At 39.8% G+C, this 19553-nt stretch overlaps 1 protein-coding gene across 13 annotated transcripts in view; it reads left to right on the top strand.

Moving 5' to 3' along the window:
* ABHD18 (abhydrolase domain containing 18) overlaps positions 1–19204 on the top strand; it is a 64152-nt gene extending 44948 nt beyond the window's left edge. For 8 of the 13 annotated variants that reach the window (XM_032292329.1, XM_032292328.1, XM_032292320.1 and 5 more), the window contains 6 exons: positions 5033–5171; positions 7431–7520; positions 8517–8618; positions 12574–12952; positions 14577–14739; positions 18613–19204. In XM_032292329.1, coding sequence (XP_032148220.1) covers positions 5033–5171; positions 7431–7520; positions 8517–8618; positions 12574–12952; positions 14577–14739; positions 18613–18664 — 925 coding nt within the window. In that variant the 3' untranslated portion in view covers positions 18665–19204. Of the gene's footprint in view, positions 1–5027; positions 5172–7430; positions 7521–8516; positions 8619–12573; positions 12953–14576; positions 14744–18612 lie in introns of those variants that run through there. The other 5 variants (XM_032292325.1, XM_032292332.1, XM_032292327.1 and 2 more) reach the window with 3 other exon arrangements.
* Positions 19205–19553: the final 349 nt, after the last annotated feature.

Here is a 19553-nt window from a genome sequence, read left to right as displayed (position 1 = left end):
TGTTGCCCAGGCTGGAGTGCAATGGCGCGATCTCGGCTCACCGCAACCTCCGCCTCCTCGGTTCAGGCAATTCTCCTGCCTCAGCCTCCTGAGTAGCTGGGACTACAGGCACGCACCACCATGCCCAGCTAATTTTTTGTAGTTTTAGTAGACACGGGGTTTCACCATGTTGACCAGGACAGTCTCGATCTCTTGACCTCAGGATCCACCCGCCTCGGCCTCCCAAAGTGCTGGGATTACAGGCTTGAGCCACCGCACCCGGCCCTGATTTATATTTTTAAAGACCTACTTTGGTTTACTGGGGCAAGAATAGCAGCAGAGAAAACAAATAGGAAGCTATTACAATGATCCAAGAGTAGTAACTAGCATAACTAGGTGGTAGTGAAAATGGAAAGAAGTTTTCCTGGATTCAAGATACAATTTAGAAGTTGAAATGATAGGTGTTATTTATGAATTGGATGTTGTGGGAGAGAAATCAAAAGTTCTGACTTAGATGTGTCAAATTTGAGGCCGGGCCCAGGGGCTTACTCCTGTAATCCCAGCACTTTGGGAGGCCAAGGCAGGAGCATCATCTGAGGTCAGGAGTTCGAGACAAGCCTGACTAATGTGGAGAAACCCCTCTATTAAAGGACAAAAAAGTTAGCCAGGCATGGTGGCACACGCCTGTAATCCCTGCTACTCGGGAGGCTGAGGTAGGAGAATCACTTGAACCTGGGAGGCGGAGGTTGCAGTGAGCTGAGATCGTGCCACAGCCTGGGCAACAAGAGCAAAACTCTGATTCAAAAAAAAAAAAAAAGTGTCAAATTTGTAACCTTGGTTAAACCTGCAAGTGGAGAGGCCAAATAGGCAGTTGGAAAGTGCTAGAGATGTAGATTTGGAAGTCCCATGTTCTGTATGGTCATAGCATGAAAGAAGTATAGGTGAAAGTGGGATGGGGTGGAGGCAAATATGTATACCATGAAGAATAATTTAGAATGAACCTTGATAGTTTATAATGAACTTTGTGAAGCCTTGTGAAAAATTAAAGGCTGGCCGGGCACACTGGCTCATGCCTGTAATTTCAGCACTTCGGGAGGCCAAGGTGGGTGGATAACAAGGTCGAGCGATCAAGGCCATCCTGGCCAACATGGTGAAACCCTGTCTCTACAAAAAAAAAAAAAATTAGCTGGGTGTGGTGGCATCTGCCTGTAGTCCCAGTTACTCAGGAGGCTGAGGCAGGAGAACGGCTTGAACCCGGGAGGCAGAGGTTGCAGTGAGCCAAGATCATGCCACTGCACTCCAGCCTGATGACAGAGCAAGACTCTGTCTCAAAAAAAAAAAAAAGAAAAATTAAAGGCCAAGCTAAGTAGTTCAAGAATTTCCACTCTGGAATCAAGCCCAGAATTCAGAATTAGGTATGTGATTTTTACCTTATCCATAAATTGGTTAAAAACCAAAAGGATTTTACTGAGGTCTGATGAGACACAGCCTGGGTTTAATAGAAAGACTGACTTTGGAGTCATACAGACATAGGTTAGAATTGTTACATGTTATTTACTAATTACTTCATTCATAAAATGGGAATACTATGTAATTTCTTCCACGTCGAATTGTTGTAAGAATCATAATGTTTATAAAATATTCTATCACATACTGCATACTCAAGAAATTTTAATAATGGTCCAATGTATTTGTTTGATTTTTCTCAATTCATTGTAAGAAATGGCTTGTGCCAGGTGCGGTGGCTCAAGCCTGTAATCCCAGCACTTTGGGAGGCCGAGGCGGGTGGATCACGAAGTCAAGAGATCGAGACCATCTTGGTCAACACAGTGAAACCCCGTCTCTACTAAAAATACAAAAAATTAGCTGGGCATGGTGGCACGTGCCTGTAATCCCAGCTACTCAGGAGGCTGAGGCAGGAGAATTGCCTGAACCGAGGAGGCGGAGGTTGCGGTGAGCCGAGATTGCGCCATTGCACTCCAGCCTGGTAACAAGAGCAAAACTCCGTCCCAAAAAAAAAAAAAAAAAGAAATGGCTTGCTGGCTGGGTGCAGTGGCTTACACCTGTAATCTCAGCACTTTGGAAGGCTGAGGTGGACAGATTGTGTGAGTCCAGGAGTTCAAGATCACCCTGGCCAATATGGCAAAACTCTGCCTCTACAAAATATACAAAAAAAAAAAAATGGCTGGGCACAGTGGCTCATGCCTGTAATCCCAGCACTTTGAGAGGCTGATGGGTCACCTGAGATCAGGAGTTCCGGACCAGCCTGGCCAACATGGTGAAACCCCATCTCTACTAAAAATACAAAAATTAGCTGGGCATGGTATGGACACCTGTAATTCCAACTACTCGGGAGGCTGAGGCAGGAGAATCGCTTGAACCCAGGAGGCAGAGGTTGCAGTGAGCCAAGATTGCCCCATTGCATTCCAGCCTGGGTGACAAGAGCAAAGCTCCATCTCAAAAAAAAAAAAAAAAAAATTAGCCAGGCATGGTGGTACATGCCTGTAGTCCCAGCTACTCAGGAGACTGAGGTGGGAGAATCCCCTGAGCCCAGGAAGGCAAGGCTGCTGTGAGCCGTGATCAAGCCACTTTACTCCAGCCTGGGCAATGAGAGTGAGACCTTGTCTCAAAACGAAAAGAAAGAAAATTTTGAGAGACAGCTCTTGGAAATAAGAAAAGAAATGGCTGCAATTTAAATCAGAGATACTTCTCTCTCTCTCTGTTTTTAAAAAGTCATCTTAAGTCTGTTTTCATCAAAAGTGCTAAAACAAATTGAGACCGAATCTGCCATTATAAATAACCATTGTCCCGGAATTTCATATCAGTAACTTTCAAAAGAGCAAACTGGCCGGGCGCGGTGACTCACACCTGTAATCCCAGCACTTTGGGAGGCCGACCATTCTGGTCAACATGGTGAAACCCCGTTTTTACTAAAAATACAGAAAATTAGCTGGGCATGGTGGCGCATGCCTGTAATCCCAGCTACTCAGGAGGCTGAGGCGGGAGAATTGCCTGAACCCAGGAGGCGGAGGTTATGGTGAGCCGAGATCGCGCCATTGCACTCCAGCCTGGGTAGCATGAGTGAAACTCCGTCTCAAAAAAAAAAAAAAAAAAAAGAGCAAACTGAAGGATCTGAGATTTCAAGGCTCCCATAGAAGGCTAAAAGAAGTAGTTGGGGAAATCATGTAATCTTAAATAGAAAAATGGTTTGAGGATAGGAAACAGATGAAAATAAATGGGTTTTTTTTCTGATGAAGCATGACTATGATCTGTTTTGGTGAAGGATACCATAGTTTCCATAAAGAGAAACCCTACCTTCTAGACTTAGAACTCTGAGAGGACTTGGTAGGACAGTGGAAGTAAGCTCTTTGGGAGCCAAGATTTTGTTTTTCACACTTGGCATTCCTTCTGGCACCTGGTTCTTTGCACATATTATGTGTAAGCATATGATAAATAATCATTGGTAAAATGAATTTTTGTACACTTTGGCAAGGTTTCATCCTGTAACCAGTTATGTATGTCTTAATAAAAGTTAAATTTTGAAAAGTAGATTCTAATTTGGTCATTTTAGTAATGAGATATATTTGTTTATTTTTTATTTCTTTTTTTTTTTTTGAGATGGAGGCTCACTCTGTTTCCCAGGCTGGAGAGCAGTGGCACAATCTCAGTTCACAGTAACCTCTACCTCCCAGGTTCCAGCAATTCTCCTGCCTCCGCCTCCCGAGTAGCTGGGACTACAGGCGCACACCACCATGCCCAGCTAATTTTTGTATTTTTTAGTAGAGAGAGGGTTTCCCCATACTGGCTGCTGGTCTTGAACTCCTGACTTCGTGATCCTCCCACCTTGGCCTCCCAAAGTGCTGGGATTACAGGCGTGAGCCACTGCACCCTGCCGTATATGTTTATTTTTATCATTAAATACAGGTGGTTCTAGGATCCAAAAAGATATATTTAAATACTTTTTATAAGGAAATATACTTCTATGTAAAATTCGCTTCTAAAAATGAAATTCCAGTTGAATTGATCTTTATTTAAAACATGTATATTTATAAAAACATTTGTTTTATATTTTATTATATTCATAAATTGTGTATTTTGTGAAAATAAGCAACATATTTAAGATTTCAGTAATACATGAGCCTAGTGTTTGGTTAAATTCTTTTATATTGGTTTTTTAAAAAGCTGTGCTTTAAGGCTGGGCGTGGTGGTTCACACCTGTAATCCCAGCACTTTGGGAGGCCAAGGCAGGCCCATCACTTGAGCTCAGGAGTTCAAGACCAGCCTGGCCAACATGGTGAAACCCTCTCTCTGCTAAAAATACAAAAATTAGCCAGGTGTGGTGGCCCACACCTGTAATCCCAGCTACTTGGGAGGATGAGACAGGAGAATTGTTTGAACCCAGGAGGAGGACACTGCAGTGAGATGAGATCATGCCACCGCACTCTAGCCTGGGCAACAGAGTAAGACTCCATCTCAGAGAAAAAAAAGTTATGCTTTAAATTCTATTCTAATAATTTCAGTAAAGATTATGTGCTATAGAGCAAGGAACACATTTTTTTATTAAGTTTTAGGTGATTTGATATGTAGAACAATGTTAGCAGCTGTCTGATTCCATTTTTTTTCTTTTTTTGAGACAGGGTCTCACCCTGTTACCTTGGCTGAAGTGCAGTGGCACAATCTTGGCCCACTGCAGCCTCTGCCTCCTGGGTTCAAGCAATTATTATGCCGCAGTTTTCCAAATAGCTAGGATCACAGGCATGCACCACCATGCCCTGCTAATTGTATTTTTAGTAAAGATAAGGTTTCACCATGTTGCCCAGGCTGGTCTTGAACTCCTGACCTTATCCGCCCACCTCAGCCTCCCAAAGTGCTGGGATTACAGGCATGAGCCACGATGCCTGGCCCTAATTCCAATTTATTACATTGTTTTACTTAACTATCTGGTCCTTTAAAAGAAATACATGAAGTCTGGCAGCATGAAGTCTGTAAGTTTGCATATATTAGCATGTAAATACATAAAATAATCATTTTCTATTTTGTTTTGTGAGTCTAGAAGGTCCAGCTTAAAAAATGTGTCTGACCTTTTTGTGATGGGAGGAGCTCTTGTTTTAGAATCTGCAGCCCTCTTGCACTGGCTAGAGAGGGAAGGTTATGGCCCTTTAGGAATGACTGGAATATCCATGGGAGGACACGTAAGCCTTTTTATTTCTGCTTACATTTAATTATGTTTATGTTTATAAGATCTAGAGAACCTGGTTATTTAAAAAAATTCACTTTAGGTATAGAATTAGTTTTGGCAAAAGTAGGAAGCAGAAACAGATTCCAGGCTTTCATCCAATTATGAAGCAATTATGTTAATTTTTTATATGATTTATATAGACGTTGATTGTACTACTCCACAGTTGTATTTCAGATATTAGATTTAATATTTTATTTAAAAATATAAAATTTAACTTTTCAGGTCTCAAGTATAAATGCCCAGTTTTGCTGTTACATCGGTCAAAATACCTGAATTGGAAAATACTTTCCATTTATCTATCTCCCTAGTACCACCACTAATTTTACTTTGTCTGCCTTTTAGAGTGTACTAAAATGTATTCCTAATTGCTTTCTCTGTCTCTAGTCTTTTCTCTTTTTAATCTTTTTCTTAACCATTTCTCCTCTACACCATAACTACAGTGATCTTTCTAAATCACATCTTTGTTCTGTCTTGTTCAAAACCTGCCAAAAGCTTGCATATATACTGGGCTCCAGCTGTGTCACATGCTAGCATCCCTTTAGTGCTCTCTTGTTCTCTTACAGCTAGCTTAGCTTACCCTTCTGTTTCATCTGTGACACCCAGCCTTACCTCCAGACTATACTTCAAACTCTCATTAGTAACTTTTTTACTGTACTGTACTATACTCTACTGACTTGTTTAGCAGTCTGTTTTCTCCCATGAAACAGGTGGAACATTGAGGGTCAGGAATATGCTCTGGTTTGTTACTTGGCACATACTAGTCACTCAGAACATTTTTTTAAAATTATTTTGTTTGTGTGTGGGCTCAAGTGATCCACACAGCTTAGCCTCGCAAAGTGCTGGGATTATATATGTGAGTCACTGCACTGGCCTAAAAATTAATCATACCCCAACCCAGGCAACATAGTGAGACCCTGTCTCTACAAAAAAATTGTTTAAATAATTAGCCAGGCATGGTGGCACATCTTTGTAATTGTGGCTATTCAGGAGTCTCAGGTGGGAGGATCCTTGAGCCACAGAGTTTGAGACTGCAATGAGCTGTGATTGTGCCACTGCACTCCAGATTAGATGATCCAGACAGAAACAAGATTCTATCTCAAAATAATAATAATGATAATATGAAGGTTCACTATGTCACTTGAATTAGAAAATTAAGTTCAAAAACTTAAATTCAAAACAACCACCTGACAGTGAAACAGAAGATGGAAAAGGATTTATTTTCCTATCTAGTAGTGTTTCCATTGTTATCACCTAGGACAGGTTCTTAAAACTTTCACCTGGATTACTGCCTATTAACTGGTCTTCCTACCTCAGCTCTCCCCTTCTCTACTCAATCCTGTAAACTACTATCATGTTACCTTTTTTGAATCATTGCTTTGACAATACTACTCCTTTACTCAATTCTGTTTATTAACTCCCCATTATCTATAGAACAAAGAACCTCTAATCTGATCCTGATCAATCTTTCTAGCCCTACTATCTCCCTCACTCCATGGGCCACATGTGCCTATTGACCATCCCAACTGAAGTATATTGGCTGTTTCCCTATGAGACCCTGTGCATGCTCACCTTATTGCCTTTGATCATACTGATTTCTTTCTATGGAAGACAAGACCCTATCTTTCATTCCTCTGCAAGACTCAGCCATTCAGTGAAGCCTGCCTTTCCCTTCTGATTCCTGCAGCCCAGAAGGGAAAGTAACTTTTCCAGAAGATAAAGTTCTCCCTTCTCCAAAAGAGAGAGTAAATTTTTCCTTCTCTAAACACACACATTACATCATTTTATATCTGTTATATAATCTGCTTTGTAGTTCACCAAATTCTTTGCATACTCAATCAGCCTCAATGGTCTGATGTTTTATAGTTGTGATTTTGCTGTATTTGAGCAAGTCATGAGTGTGCTTACTCTGCTGCCCAGCATCTACATCTCAGCTTCATATTTACACAGTAAAAAGTAGCTCTCAGTGAAGGGTCTTGAGGTTAAAGTTTTCTATTACATTTTGTTGCTTTTAAGGGGGAAATTAAATGTTGTTGAATTTATGATTTGGGAAGTTTAATGAGATTGCTAGGCATTCTCACTAATGTTTGCAGACTTTGTGTTTATCTAACCAACTACTTACTGCACGGAATACTTCTTAATATTAAATATTTTTTATTTTAATGAATAGAAACTCTAAACAGAAGCTCTCTATAAACTATCTGTTACATTACAGATGGCTTCCTTAGCGGTATCCAACTGGCCTAAGCCCATGCCATTGATTCCATGCCTGTCTTGGTCCACAGCATCTGGGGTCTTCACTACGGTAATTTAATTGTAATTAATATTAGGTAGCTATATATAATTAGAGATAATTGTTTTGGAAGTCCCCAAAACCACCCTCAGCTTTGGTGATTCATAGAAAGAATCATAGCGCTCAGGATATAGTCATAATCATGACTAAGGCTTAACTACAGCAAAAAAATACAACACAGTCAACAAAAGGAAAAATGCATGAGGCAGAGTCTGAAGGAAACCAAGAACAAGCTTCCAAGAGTCCTCTCCCAGTGGACTGTTACAGTTCATGCTTAATTCTTTCAGCAATAATTATTGATAATAAGTGCAAAGTGCTGTCCATCAGTGAAGCTCCCCTGAGCCTAGCAGTCCAGAGTTTTTATCAGGGGTTAGTGACTTAGATAACTTTTGCCTAGCATGCACCAAAAATTCAGAAGGAAAGCAGGTGTTCAGCAGAAACGGCATTGTTTATATAAGCAGTTTAGGCATGGTGACCCACTCGTATCATTTAGGGAAAGTTTTATGTAAGTGTAAAAAGCTATTTACTGGCCAAGTTCCCAGACTCCAGCTAAGGGCCAACCTTACAAGCAGGCTAAAGATAGACAGTCTTGGGCCAAGTGGGACGGCTCACACCTGTAATCCCAGTACTTTGGGAGGCTGAGGTGAGTGAATCACCTGAGGTCAGGAGTTCAAGACCAGCATGGACAACATGGTGAAACTCTGTCTCTACTAAAAATATAAAAATTAGCCAGGCGTGGTGGCACATGCCTGTAGTCCCAGCTACTTGGTAGGCTGAGGCAGGAGAATCACTTGAACCCAGAAGGCAGAAGTTGCAGTAAGCTGAGATGGTGCCATTGCACTCCAGCCTAGGAACAAAAGAGAATTTGTCTCTCAAAAAAAAAAAAAAAAAAAGGATGGGCAGTCTCCAGCCTGCTATGTTAACTCTTTTCTACACAGTAATAATAATAAAAGTATTGGGCAAATTGCTTATGATGTGGTTTAATCTTAATTTAGCTTATTATTTCAGGGTGTGTTGAGTAAATCAATTAATTGGAGGGAGCTGGAAAAGCAGTATTATACCCAGACAGTTTATGAAGAAGAAATTATTCACATGCTTGAATACTGTGGAGTAAGTATTTCACTTTTCACCGAACATTGGTGGTGGGGGGAGTTAATTGTATATTTAATGTTTCAGGTTTTTAAAGAGAAGCGCAAATTTTTAAAAATGTAGCTGTACATTCTATTTTTTACTTTTAAAATTTTTTCATTTTTCCCTGGGTGTGGTGGCTCACGCCTGTAATCCCAGCACCTTGGGAGGCCAAAGCAGGTTGATCACTTGAGGTCAGGAGTTCGAGACCAGCCTGGCCAACATGATGAATCCCCCATCTCTACTAAAAATACAAAAATTAGCTGCATGTGGTAGCTGGTGCCTATAATCCCAGCTACTAGGGAGGCTAAGACAGGAAAATCTCTTGAAGCTGGGAGGTGGAGGTTGCAGTGAGCCAAGATCACGCCACTGCATTCCAGCCTGGGTGATAGAGACTCTGTCTTAAAAATAAATAAATAAAACTTCATTTTAAAAATAAAATACAGAATCATGCAAAGCAAATATGTGGTGATAGAGACTCTGTCTTAAAAATAAATAAATAAAACTTTGTTTTAAAAATAAAACACAGAATCATGCAAAGCAAATATTACTACTTTTTTTAAAAGGCATTGGCTGGGCACAGTGGCTCACACCTGTAATCCCAGCACTTTGAGAGTCTGAGACGGGCATATCACAAGGTCAGGAGTTCAAGACCAGCCTGACCATCATGGTGAAACCTCTGTCTCTACTAAAAATACAAAAAACTGGCTAGGTGTAGTGGCAGGCACCTGTAATCCCAGCTACTTGGGAGGTTGAGGCAAAAGAATCCCTGAACCCAGGAGGTGAAGGTTGCAGTGAACTGAGATTGTGCCACTGTATTCTAACCCCGGGTGACAGAGTGAGACTCCATCCCAAAAAAAAAAAACAAAAACAAAAACAAAAAAAAAACGGGGGGCAAACACACTGTGTATTATGTTTTTGTTGAGACAGAATCTGGCTCAGTCACCTTCTATGTCAGCCTCCTGAGTAGCTGGGGTTATAGGCATGCACCACCAACCTGGCTAATTTTTGTATTTTTTGTAGAGATGGAATTTCACAGTGTTGTCCAGGCTTGTCTCAAACTCCTGGGCTAAAGCAATCTGCCTGCCTCAGCCTCCCAGAATGCTGGGATTACAGGTATGAGCCACTATGCCCAGCCTCACTTCTCTTGTTTATGGACCATACACAAGTGTTTCCTTGTTATTTTTTACTGCTACATGATGTAGTCTATTAAGTGAATTCATGTACCATAATTTATTAATCAGTACCCTGTTGATAGATGTTTACGTTGTTTCTCATCTTTCACTATTTTTTTTTTTTTTTTTTTTTTTGAGACGGAGTTTCACTCATGTTACCCAGGCTGGAGTGCAATGGCGCAATCTCGGCTCACCGCAACCTCTGCCTCCTGGGTTCAGGCAATTCTACTGCCTCAGCCTCCTGAGTAGCTGGGATTACAGGCACGTGCCACCATGCCCAGCTGATTTTTTGTATTTTTAGTAGAGATGGGGTTTCACCGTGTTGACCAGGTTGGTCTCGATCTCTTGACCTCGTGATCCACCCGCCTTGGCCTCCCAAAGTGCTGGGATTACAGGTTTGAGCCACCGCACCCGGCCCATCTTTCACTATTAATAAACAGTGCTGCAGTGAGTAACTTTGTATATTCATGTTTGGTTACCTGGTTACCTATTCTATGATTATTTACACAAATACTTACATGTTGTGTAAACATAAATTCCTAGAAACATGATTGCTAGCTGGGCGCGGTGGCTCACGCCTGTAATCCCAGCACTTTGGGAGGCTGAGGCGGGTAGATCACGAGGTCAAGAGATCGAGACCATCCTGGTCAACACGGTGAAACCCCGTCTCTACTAAAAATACAAAAAATCAGCTGGGCATGGTGGCACATGCCTGTAATCCCAGCTACTCAGGAGGCTGAGGCAGGAGAATTGCCTGAACCCAGGAGGCGGAGGTTATGGTGAGCCAAGATCGCGCCATTGCACTCCAGCCTGGGTAACAAGAGCGAAACTCTGTCTCAAAAAAAAAAAAAAAAAAAAAAAAGAAATATGATTGCTGAGTCAAGGGTATAGTAATGTAGTTAGATTTTGTCTAATTCTAGCTGTGTCAGTTTACACCACCAGCAGGAATGTGTCTTTCTCCATAAGTTCACAAATTCAGTTTGTTGTCAAACTTGTTTTTATTTTTTGTCAACCAACACTGGAAAATGGTATAGTTTTAAGTAACTTTAAGTATGAGGGAAATTGAGCAAGTTTTTATAAGTTTAAGAACAGTTTGTATTTTTGTATTTTGTTTTCTGTTTATGTGTATATCCTTTGCTCATTTTGGGGGTTCTAGGCTTTTAAAACATTATTCAATTCCAGCTCTTAATAAATTAAAGTTATTTGCCATTTGTAATGTGAGTTGTAAATATATTTTCCCAGGCTGTCATTTTTTCTTTTGACTTGCCTGTTACTATATAACAAAGTTTATTTTTACATAAATTATATTGTACAATCATGCTCTGGATAACAATGTTTCAGTCAATGACAAACCATATATACAAGGTGGTCCAAAGATTGTAATACCATATTTTTACTATACCTTTTTCTTTTTGTTTTTGAGATGGAGTCTTGCTCTGTCTCCCAGACTGGAGTGCAGTGGCACGATCTCTACTCATTGTAACCTCTGCCTCCTGGGTTCAAATGATTCTCCTGCCTCAGCCTCCCAAGTAGCTGGGATTTCAGGCGCCCCCCACCATACCTGGCTAATTTTTATATTTTGATAGAGTTGCAGTTTCACCATGTTGGTCAGGCTAGTCTTGAACTCCTCACGTCAAGCGATCAACCCCACCTCGGCCTCCCAAAGTGCTGGGATTACAGGCATGAACCACCATGCCTGGCCTACTGTATCTTTTCTATGATTAGATACACAAATACTTATAATTATGTTACAGTTACCTACAATATTAAGTACAGTCACATGCGGTACAGGTTTGTAACCCAGGAGCAATAGATTATACCATATAGCTTAGGTGTGTAGTTGGCTTATACCATCTAGGTTTATGTAAATACACTGTGATGTTCACACAACAATGTGACAACCTAAAGATGCATTTCTCAGAACATATTTTGTCATTAAGCAACACGTAACTGTATTTACAACTTAAAATATAGTTTTGAGACTTTAATAGGCAATATTTCTTTTTTTCCTTGATAATTTTTAATTCTTGTTAGTTCAACCAGAGAAAGGGATTTGGGACAGCTGGTGTCCTCTTGTGCTTGAATTTACATTACTCGGTTGCAAGACTTTTAGAAGTTCAACGGTTAAGGCAGATCATGGATTTCAAAACTTTGACTATAAGAAAAAAAAAAGATACAGGCTAAATGCTAAATGATACCCTTTACTATTTAATAGGAAACAGCAATAAAGTGTAAATCATTTATCTTAGTCCTGAGTTAAGTTTTGACACCTCTTTATTTTTTTCAAAAATTACGGTAAATATATACAATATAAAATTGTCTATTGTAACCATTTTTAAGTGTATAGTTCAGTGGCATTAAGTATTTTCACATTGTGCAACTATCACCACCATCTATCTTCAAAATTTTTTCATCTTCTCAAACTGAAACTTACCCATTGATCAAAACTACTCATTCTTCCCTTCTCCCAGTCCCTGACAACTGCCATTCTCTTTCTGCTGCTATGACTCTTACTACTGTAGGGACTTCATACAAGTGGAATCATACAGTATTTGTCCTATGTCTTCAGTGTTCATCCATGTTAGTAGCATGCATCAGAATTTCATTCCTTTTAAGACTGAATAATATTTCATTGTTTGCATATACCACATTTTGTTTATCCATTTATTCATTGATGGACATTTGTTTTTTCTCTTTAACAAAGTTGTTAATAAAACCCTATTTTATATTAAATAATGTTTTCTTTCCTTTCATATATTCAGACAGATTCTTTCAAAATGGGACAAGAGTTTGTGAAACACTTCGCTAGCAGTGCAGACAAGCTAACTAACCTTAATCTGGTTTCCAGAACTTTAAATTTAGATATAACAAACCAAGTTGTATCCCAAAAACCTGCTGACTGCCATAATTCTAGTAAAACATGTGTTAGTGCCACATCAGAAAGACTCTTACTGCAAGATACCTCTAAGATTGAGTGCTTCAATCAAACACTTTCAACCAGCAAAAGTAGTTACACAAGTTGCAACCCTCAGTCATACCACCTTCTTAGTAAAGAACAAAGAAGAACCAATCTTCGGAAAGAACCTTTAATATTTATGAAAGGAGTCATGGATGAATGTACTCACGTAGCAAATTTCTCAGGTACTAATTTTTATATGAAATTGAGAGCATTTGCTAATGTGTAAATATTTCTGAAATCTTTTAAAGAATACTTTATAAGATAATTTTATATTTTCAAAGGTATTTTTTTGTTGGCTCCAGAATGTGTGTGCAAAGATAAGTTGGTTACTTAAATGTATGTTACATATTCTAGCTATGAAAATTTAAGACTATCTTATTCATTAAAAAACACATGGGATAGCCAGTTGTGGTGGCTCATGTCTGTAATCCCAGCATTTTGGGAGGCTGAGGCAGGTGGATTGCTTGAGCCCAGGAGTTCAAGACCAGCCTGGGTAACATGGTGAAACCTTGTCTCTACCAAAAAAAATACGAAACTAGTTATGTGTGGTGGTGCATACCTGTAGTTCCAGCTGCTTGGAAGACTGAAGTGGAAAGATGGCTTCAGCCCAAGTAAACAGTTTGCAGTGAGCCAAGATCACACCACTTGACCGAGTGAGACTCTTTCTCAAACACATAATCTCTCTCTCTCTCTCGCTGAGCACAGTAGCTCACACCTGTAATCCTATCGTTTTGGGAGGCTGCGGTGGGAGGATCGCTTGAGCCCAGGAGTTCAACACCAGCCCAGGCAACATAGTGAGACCCTGTCCCTACAAAAAAATCTAAAAATTAGCTAGATGGCCAATCCTGTAATTACAGAATTACACACCTGTAATCCCAGCACTTTGGCTGAGGTGGGTGGATCGCTTGAGGTCAGCTGTTTGAGACTAAGCCTGGCCAACATGGTGAAACCCCGTCTCTACCAAAAATATAAAAAATTAGCTGGGTATAATGGTATGTGCCTCCAATCTCAGCTACTCAGGAGGCTGAGGCAGGACAATCCCTTGAACCCAGGAGATGGAGGTTGCAGTGAGCAGAGATCATGCTACTGCACTCCAGCCTGGGTGACAGAGTGAGACTCCATCTCAAAAAAAAAACTAGTTGGGTACGGTGGCACATGCCTATAGTCCCAGCTACTTAGAGGCTGAGGCAGGAGGATCCCTTGAGTCTGGGAATTCAAGGTGACAGTGAGCTATGATTGCACCACTGCACCCTAGCCTCTGTGACAAAGTGAGACTCTTGTCTCCAAAACAAAAAAATCACACTGGATTGCTGAGTGTGATGGCATTCACCTGTAGTCCCAGCTACTCGGGAAGTTAAGGAGGGAGAATCACTTGAACCCAAGAGTTCAAGACTGTAGTGTATTATGATCATGCCGGTGAATAGCTACTGCACTTCAGCCTTGGCAACATAGTGAGATCCCATCTTTAAATAAATTATTGAGGCAATGCATACCCTATGTACCCTGATGTGATTATTACGCATTCCATGCCTATATCAACATATGTAACCCATAAATATATATACCTACTGTGTACCCACACACACACAAAAGAAATTAATTAATTTTTAAAAACCACAGTGGATATTGTATCATCTGTAGAATATTTATCTCATTATACTGGAGATGAGTAATGTGGCACATTATAGTTGATTTTTAACTTAATCAAAAATTTTTAGTTTGACAAATGTTTCATTTACTGCATTGTGTGGTGTTTTTTATTTTCTAATGTGTATATGTTGAATTTTTTTAAAATCCTATACCTAGTTCCAGTTGACCCAAGCCTCATTATAGTGGTTCAAGCCAAGGAAGATGCCTATATTCCACGAACAGGAGTTCGAAGTTTACAAGAAATTTGGCCTGGTTGTGAAATCCGATACCTAGAAGGGGGTCATATTAGTGCTTATCTTTTTAAACAAGGACTCTTCAGGTAAGATGACTAAACAGGTATTTGTTCATCTGTTGCTTGTTTTCTGGATTTCTTGCTTCAACAAATAGATTAGATATTTTTATTGTCTGTTTCAATCTTCGAATTTCCTCCTCACCTCCCACAAATCTCACATTGAGTTATTTTTTTCTCTTTCCTAGAATTTCATCCTCTTATATTTTCTTTTTCTCCTAGAGAACTAGACATGATGCTTATCATAGGCATTCTTTATCTTGTGGTTTTACCCTCTTCAAATATTAATGGCCAGGCATTTTAGGATGTGAGAAGGATGAACATGGCTTGTTAAAGTTGCTTTGGTGCATCAAGAGGTTTTTCACTCTATTCTGATGTTCTCTCAGAATGGCCTGAACATCCATGGGATAATTTAGCAATGTTTTTCAGTTAGCAAGTGAATATTGAACTTTAAATGAGAAGTGGTTTTAATGTTAACCTTATATGATTCCACTATTTTAGTTAGAACTTATAAAAAACTTTTATGCCAAAACTATAATTTTCTGGTATTCTGCATTATTGGGACATATTTATGTGTTATTAATGGTTAAATAAATTAGTTCACATAAGTGCTTAGATCAGTTCCTGTACATAAGTGTTCCAAAAAAACTGCCAACTACATAGCTGTATAATAGAGGGGTTGTATGTGATATGTTTGACATGTTTTAGCTCTTGTTAACGTAAGAAATAATTTTTGTATGTTGTTACTTTTCTTTTTTTTTTTTGGGGACGGAGTTTCGCTCTTGTTACCCAGGCTGGAGTGCAATGGCGCGATCTTGGCTCACCGCAACCTCCACCTCCTGGGTTCAGGCAATTCTCCTGCCTCAGCCCCCTGAGTAGCTGGGATTACAAGCACGTGCCACCATGCCCAGCTAATTTTTTGTATTTTTAGTAGAGACGGGGTTTCACCGTGTTGACCAGGATGGTCTCGATCTCTTGACCTCGTGATTCACCCGCCTCGGCCTCCCAAAGTGCTGGGATTACAGGCTTGAGCCACCGCGCCTGGCCTTACTTTTCTAGCTCAACTTATAAATGTCACCTTTTTGAGAAATAGACCAATTCTAAAAGTCTGTCATGTCTTGAAGGATATAGTAAGCCTTTCTTTTTTTTTTTTTGAGGCGGAGTTTCACTCTTGTTGCCTAGGCTGGAGTGCAATGGCATGATCAGCTCACCGAAACCTCTGCCTCCCAGGTTTAAGCGATTCTTCTGCCTCAGCGTCCTGAGTATCTAGGATTACAGGCATGCACTACCACGCCCAGCTAATTTTGCACTTTTAGTAGGCATGGGGTTTCTCCACATTGGTCAGGCTGGTCTTGAACTCCTGACCTCAGGTGATCCACCTGCCCTGACCTCCCAAAGTACTGGGATTACAGGCGTGAGCTACCTCCCCTGGCCAAACCTTTCTTTTAATACTGTGGTATTTAATAAAGTATGTATTCAGCATTTGAGACCCTATTGGTGAATGAGCAGACTATCCAATACTCATTGACCCTCTGGCATAACAAAACTTAAACAAATAAACAAAAACCTGTGACTACCTAGGGTTGCTAGGGTTGCTTAAGAAGAGTCTAAAGTTCTATTATACATGTGAATACAGAGGACCCACGTGCTTGCATTAGTAAATTAGTATAAAATTTCTTTCACTCTTTTGTGTACTTAAGTCAGAGTATAGTTAAGAAGTATTAGGATGAGATTTATAATCAAAGTCAGATATAAAAACTCAAAAGTGCTATTATGAAGGCTTCATTTGAGAGAGATAAATATTAACTATTATCATGTGCCAGATGCCAGGGCAATTGCTCTGTTATTATCCCCTTTACACAGAATAAAGGGAACAAAAAAGATTAAGAAACTTGCTCATGTGGAGTCACTACTAAGCTATTTGGCCTCTTCCATTCCCCATCAGTCACTTCAAAACTTAACAGATTGTTTCTTATGATCCGTGTTTGAAGAAAAAAAAAAAATTAACAGAGTTTAGATGACATTGGAATAGTAGAATTCTTAAAAATTCAGTCTTTTCACACACCAAACATAAAAATAAAAGAAGCCAACAGGCATGGTGGCTCATGCCTGTAATTCCAGCACTTTGGGAGGCCAAGGTGAGTGGATCACAAGGTCAGAAGTTCGAGACAAGCCTGGCCAATATGGTGAAACCCCAACTATGCTAAAAATACAAAAATTATCTGGGTGTGGTGGCAAGTGCCTGTAGTCCCACCTACTTGGGAGGCTGAGGCAGGAGAATTGCTTGAACCTGGGAGGTGGAGGTTGCAGTGAGCTGAGATCACACCACTGCACTCCAGCCTTGGCAACAGAGCAAGACTCCGCCTCAGTCAGTCAATCAATAAAGCCATTCCTTTATGTGCTCTAATATTTTGTGTTATTTAGAGCTTATTGATAATACAAGTGAATAAGAGACTATTCAAATGATTAAAAAGGGACATGTACTCTTCCTAACCCTTCTATTATGTATACAAGCCCAGATTGTAACTTTGGGCACCAGAAAGTAAACAAAGTCAGATTCATTCCACAAGAGCAAGTGCCTGGAACTGAGGAAAAAAATTAGCCAGTGGTCAATAATTTCAGAGGTTTCTTTACTTCTCACCTACAGCTGTCATATCTGTCTTCAAACAAAATCTCCTTATGTGTTTACACCAACATGCAAATATCCACCTCTAATTTTTTTCCCTTCTTAGGGATTCAGTATAATTCACAAGGAACAAATCCTTGAGCTAAAGAAAGACAAGCATGTTGGAAAACTATGCCTTCCCAATGTGCTGGAAACAATATTAGCAAGCTATCAGTTTTAAAGATAATCTTAGTGTCTTTGTTAGGATGTGAGTAAATGCTTAGTTGAACAAGTGGGATACAAAATTAACATTTCATAGTTATTTAAACTGGGTGAGAATTATAGACATGCTTTTTTTCTTTTTTTTTCTTTTTTTTTTTTTTTTGAGCCAGAGTCTCACTCTGTCACCCAGGCTGGAGTACAGTGATGCAGTCTCAGCTCACTGCATCCTCTGCCTCCCAGGTTCAAGCAATTCTCCTGCCTCAGCCTCCCAAGTAGTTGGGATTACAGACATGCACCATCACACCCAGCCAATTTTTGTATTTTTAGTAGGGATGGGGTCTCACCATTTGGCCAGGCTAGTCTCGAACTCCTGACCTTGTGATCCAGCCACCTCCGCCATCCAAAGTGCTGGGATTACAGGTGTGAGCCCACCCACCGCACCTGGTCTAGATACGCATTTTCTTAAAAACCTGGCGGAAAGATATGAAAAGATTAACAGTAGATGCAAGTGATGGGATTATGTTTTCCCCATCCTATATTTTAGATTTTCTGAATATTCTGCTATGAAAATGTATTATACAATAGAAAAAAAACAGCTTTAGAAGCCAGGAACAGTGACTCATGCGTGTACTCCCAGCGCTTTGGAAGGCTGAGGTGGGTGGATCAACTGAGGTCAGGAGTTCAAGACCAGCCTGGCCAACATGATGAAACCCTGTCTCTACTAAAAATACAAAAATTAGCTGGGTGCAGTGACAGGCACGTGTAATCCCAGCTACTCAGGAGGCTGTGGCAGGAGAATTACTTGAACAGAGAAGCAGAGGTTGCAGTGAGCAGAGACCATGCCACTGCACTCCAGCCTGGGTGACACAGCAAGACGCTGTCTCAAAAGAAAAAGAAAAAAGGTACATGGATTCAAACACCCCTTTTGGGGAGGATAACTGCCTATTTCATAGCGATTTAGAGAGGAGGTCATGTTGCAAGTCCCAGATAAATTTGGAAATAACTTACAGTAAAGACATTGTCTGTCCCCCCTTTTTGCTAGTTACTTAGAGTTTTTCTTTCATATTTAATTTTAGACAAGCCATCTATGATGCATTTGAACGCTTTCTACATAAATACGCTAACTAATTGGATCATTATATGTAACCAGTGTGGCCACGATGTTTCTTACAAAAGGAAGCTTCATCCTATGATGATGTGAAGGACAAGCAGACAGCACTAATATATCTAATTGCTATCAATGTAGTCTGGAATTCATTGTTAAAGATCAGTTAACGATAAACTTTGAATACATTTGAATAATTTGAAAACAATATTTGAAGTAAATAATGTTAAGGTATTTTTATTATTGTTTATTGGAATCCTACATACTCAATATTTAGTCTGTTGTTACTATTTATAAAAACTAAATTTTAAATCATGAATAATTTAATTTAAATAAATTTATTCATAGAAACCCTTCTGGTTTTTAATAAAATTGCTAAATCAAACCAAGATTTTAATATATCAGCATTTACCTTGTACCCTTATATTATAACATTTCACTATTGACTTGATTTGAGAAACATGTTTATTTCTTTTTTGAATGTATGGTGAATTCACAGTCTTGTGTTCAACTTCAGCCAATTTTCTGCTGTGGAAATAAATACTTAATGATGTATAAAATCAGTGTTAACTTTCAATTCTAAAGTATCCTGCCGAGCTCACACCATTGCACTCCATCCTGGGCAACAAGAGCAAAACTCCATCTCAAAAAATAATAATAATGATCAAAGTGAATGTTCTGCAGATAAAAACATTAGACTTTGCTAGAGTTTAAAACTTTACCAAAAATTTGCGTTTTTAAAAAATGCCAATAGGCTGGGCGCGGTTGCTCAAGCCTGTAATCCCAGCACATTGGGAGGCCAAGGAAGTGGATCACTAGGTCAGGAGTTTGAGACCATCCTGGCCAATGTGATGAAACCCATCTCTACTAGAAGTACAAAAATTAGCCGGGTGTGGTGGCTCACACCCGTAA

Source organism: Sapajus apella, unplaced genomic scaffold, assembly GCF_009761245.1.
Source record: "Sapajus apella isolate SASKATOON/1434 unplaced genomic scaffold, GSC_monkey_1.0 scaffold27, whole genome shotgun sequence".
NCBI lineage: Eukaryota > Metazoa > Chordata > Mammalia > Primates > Cebidae > Sapajus > Sapajus apella.
Note: the sequence above shows the minus strand (reverse complement) of the source record. Positions and strands in the feature narration are given on the sequence as shown.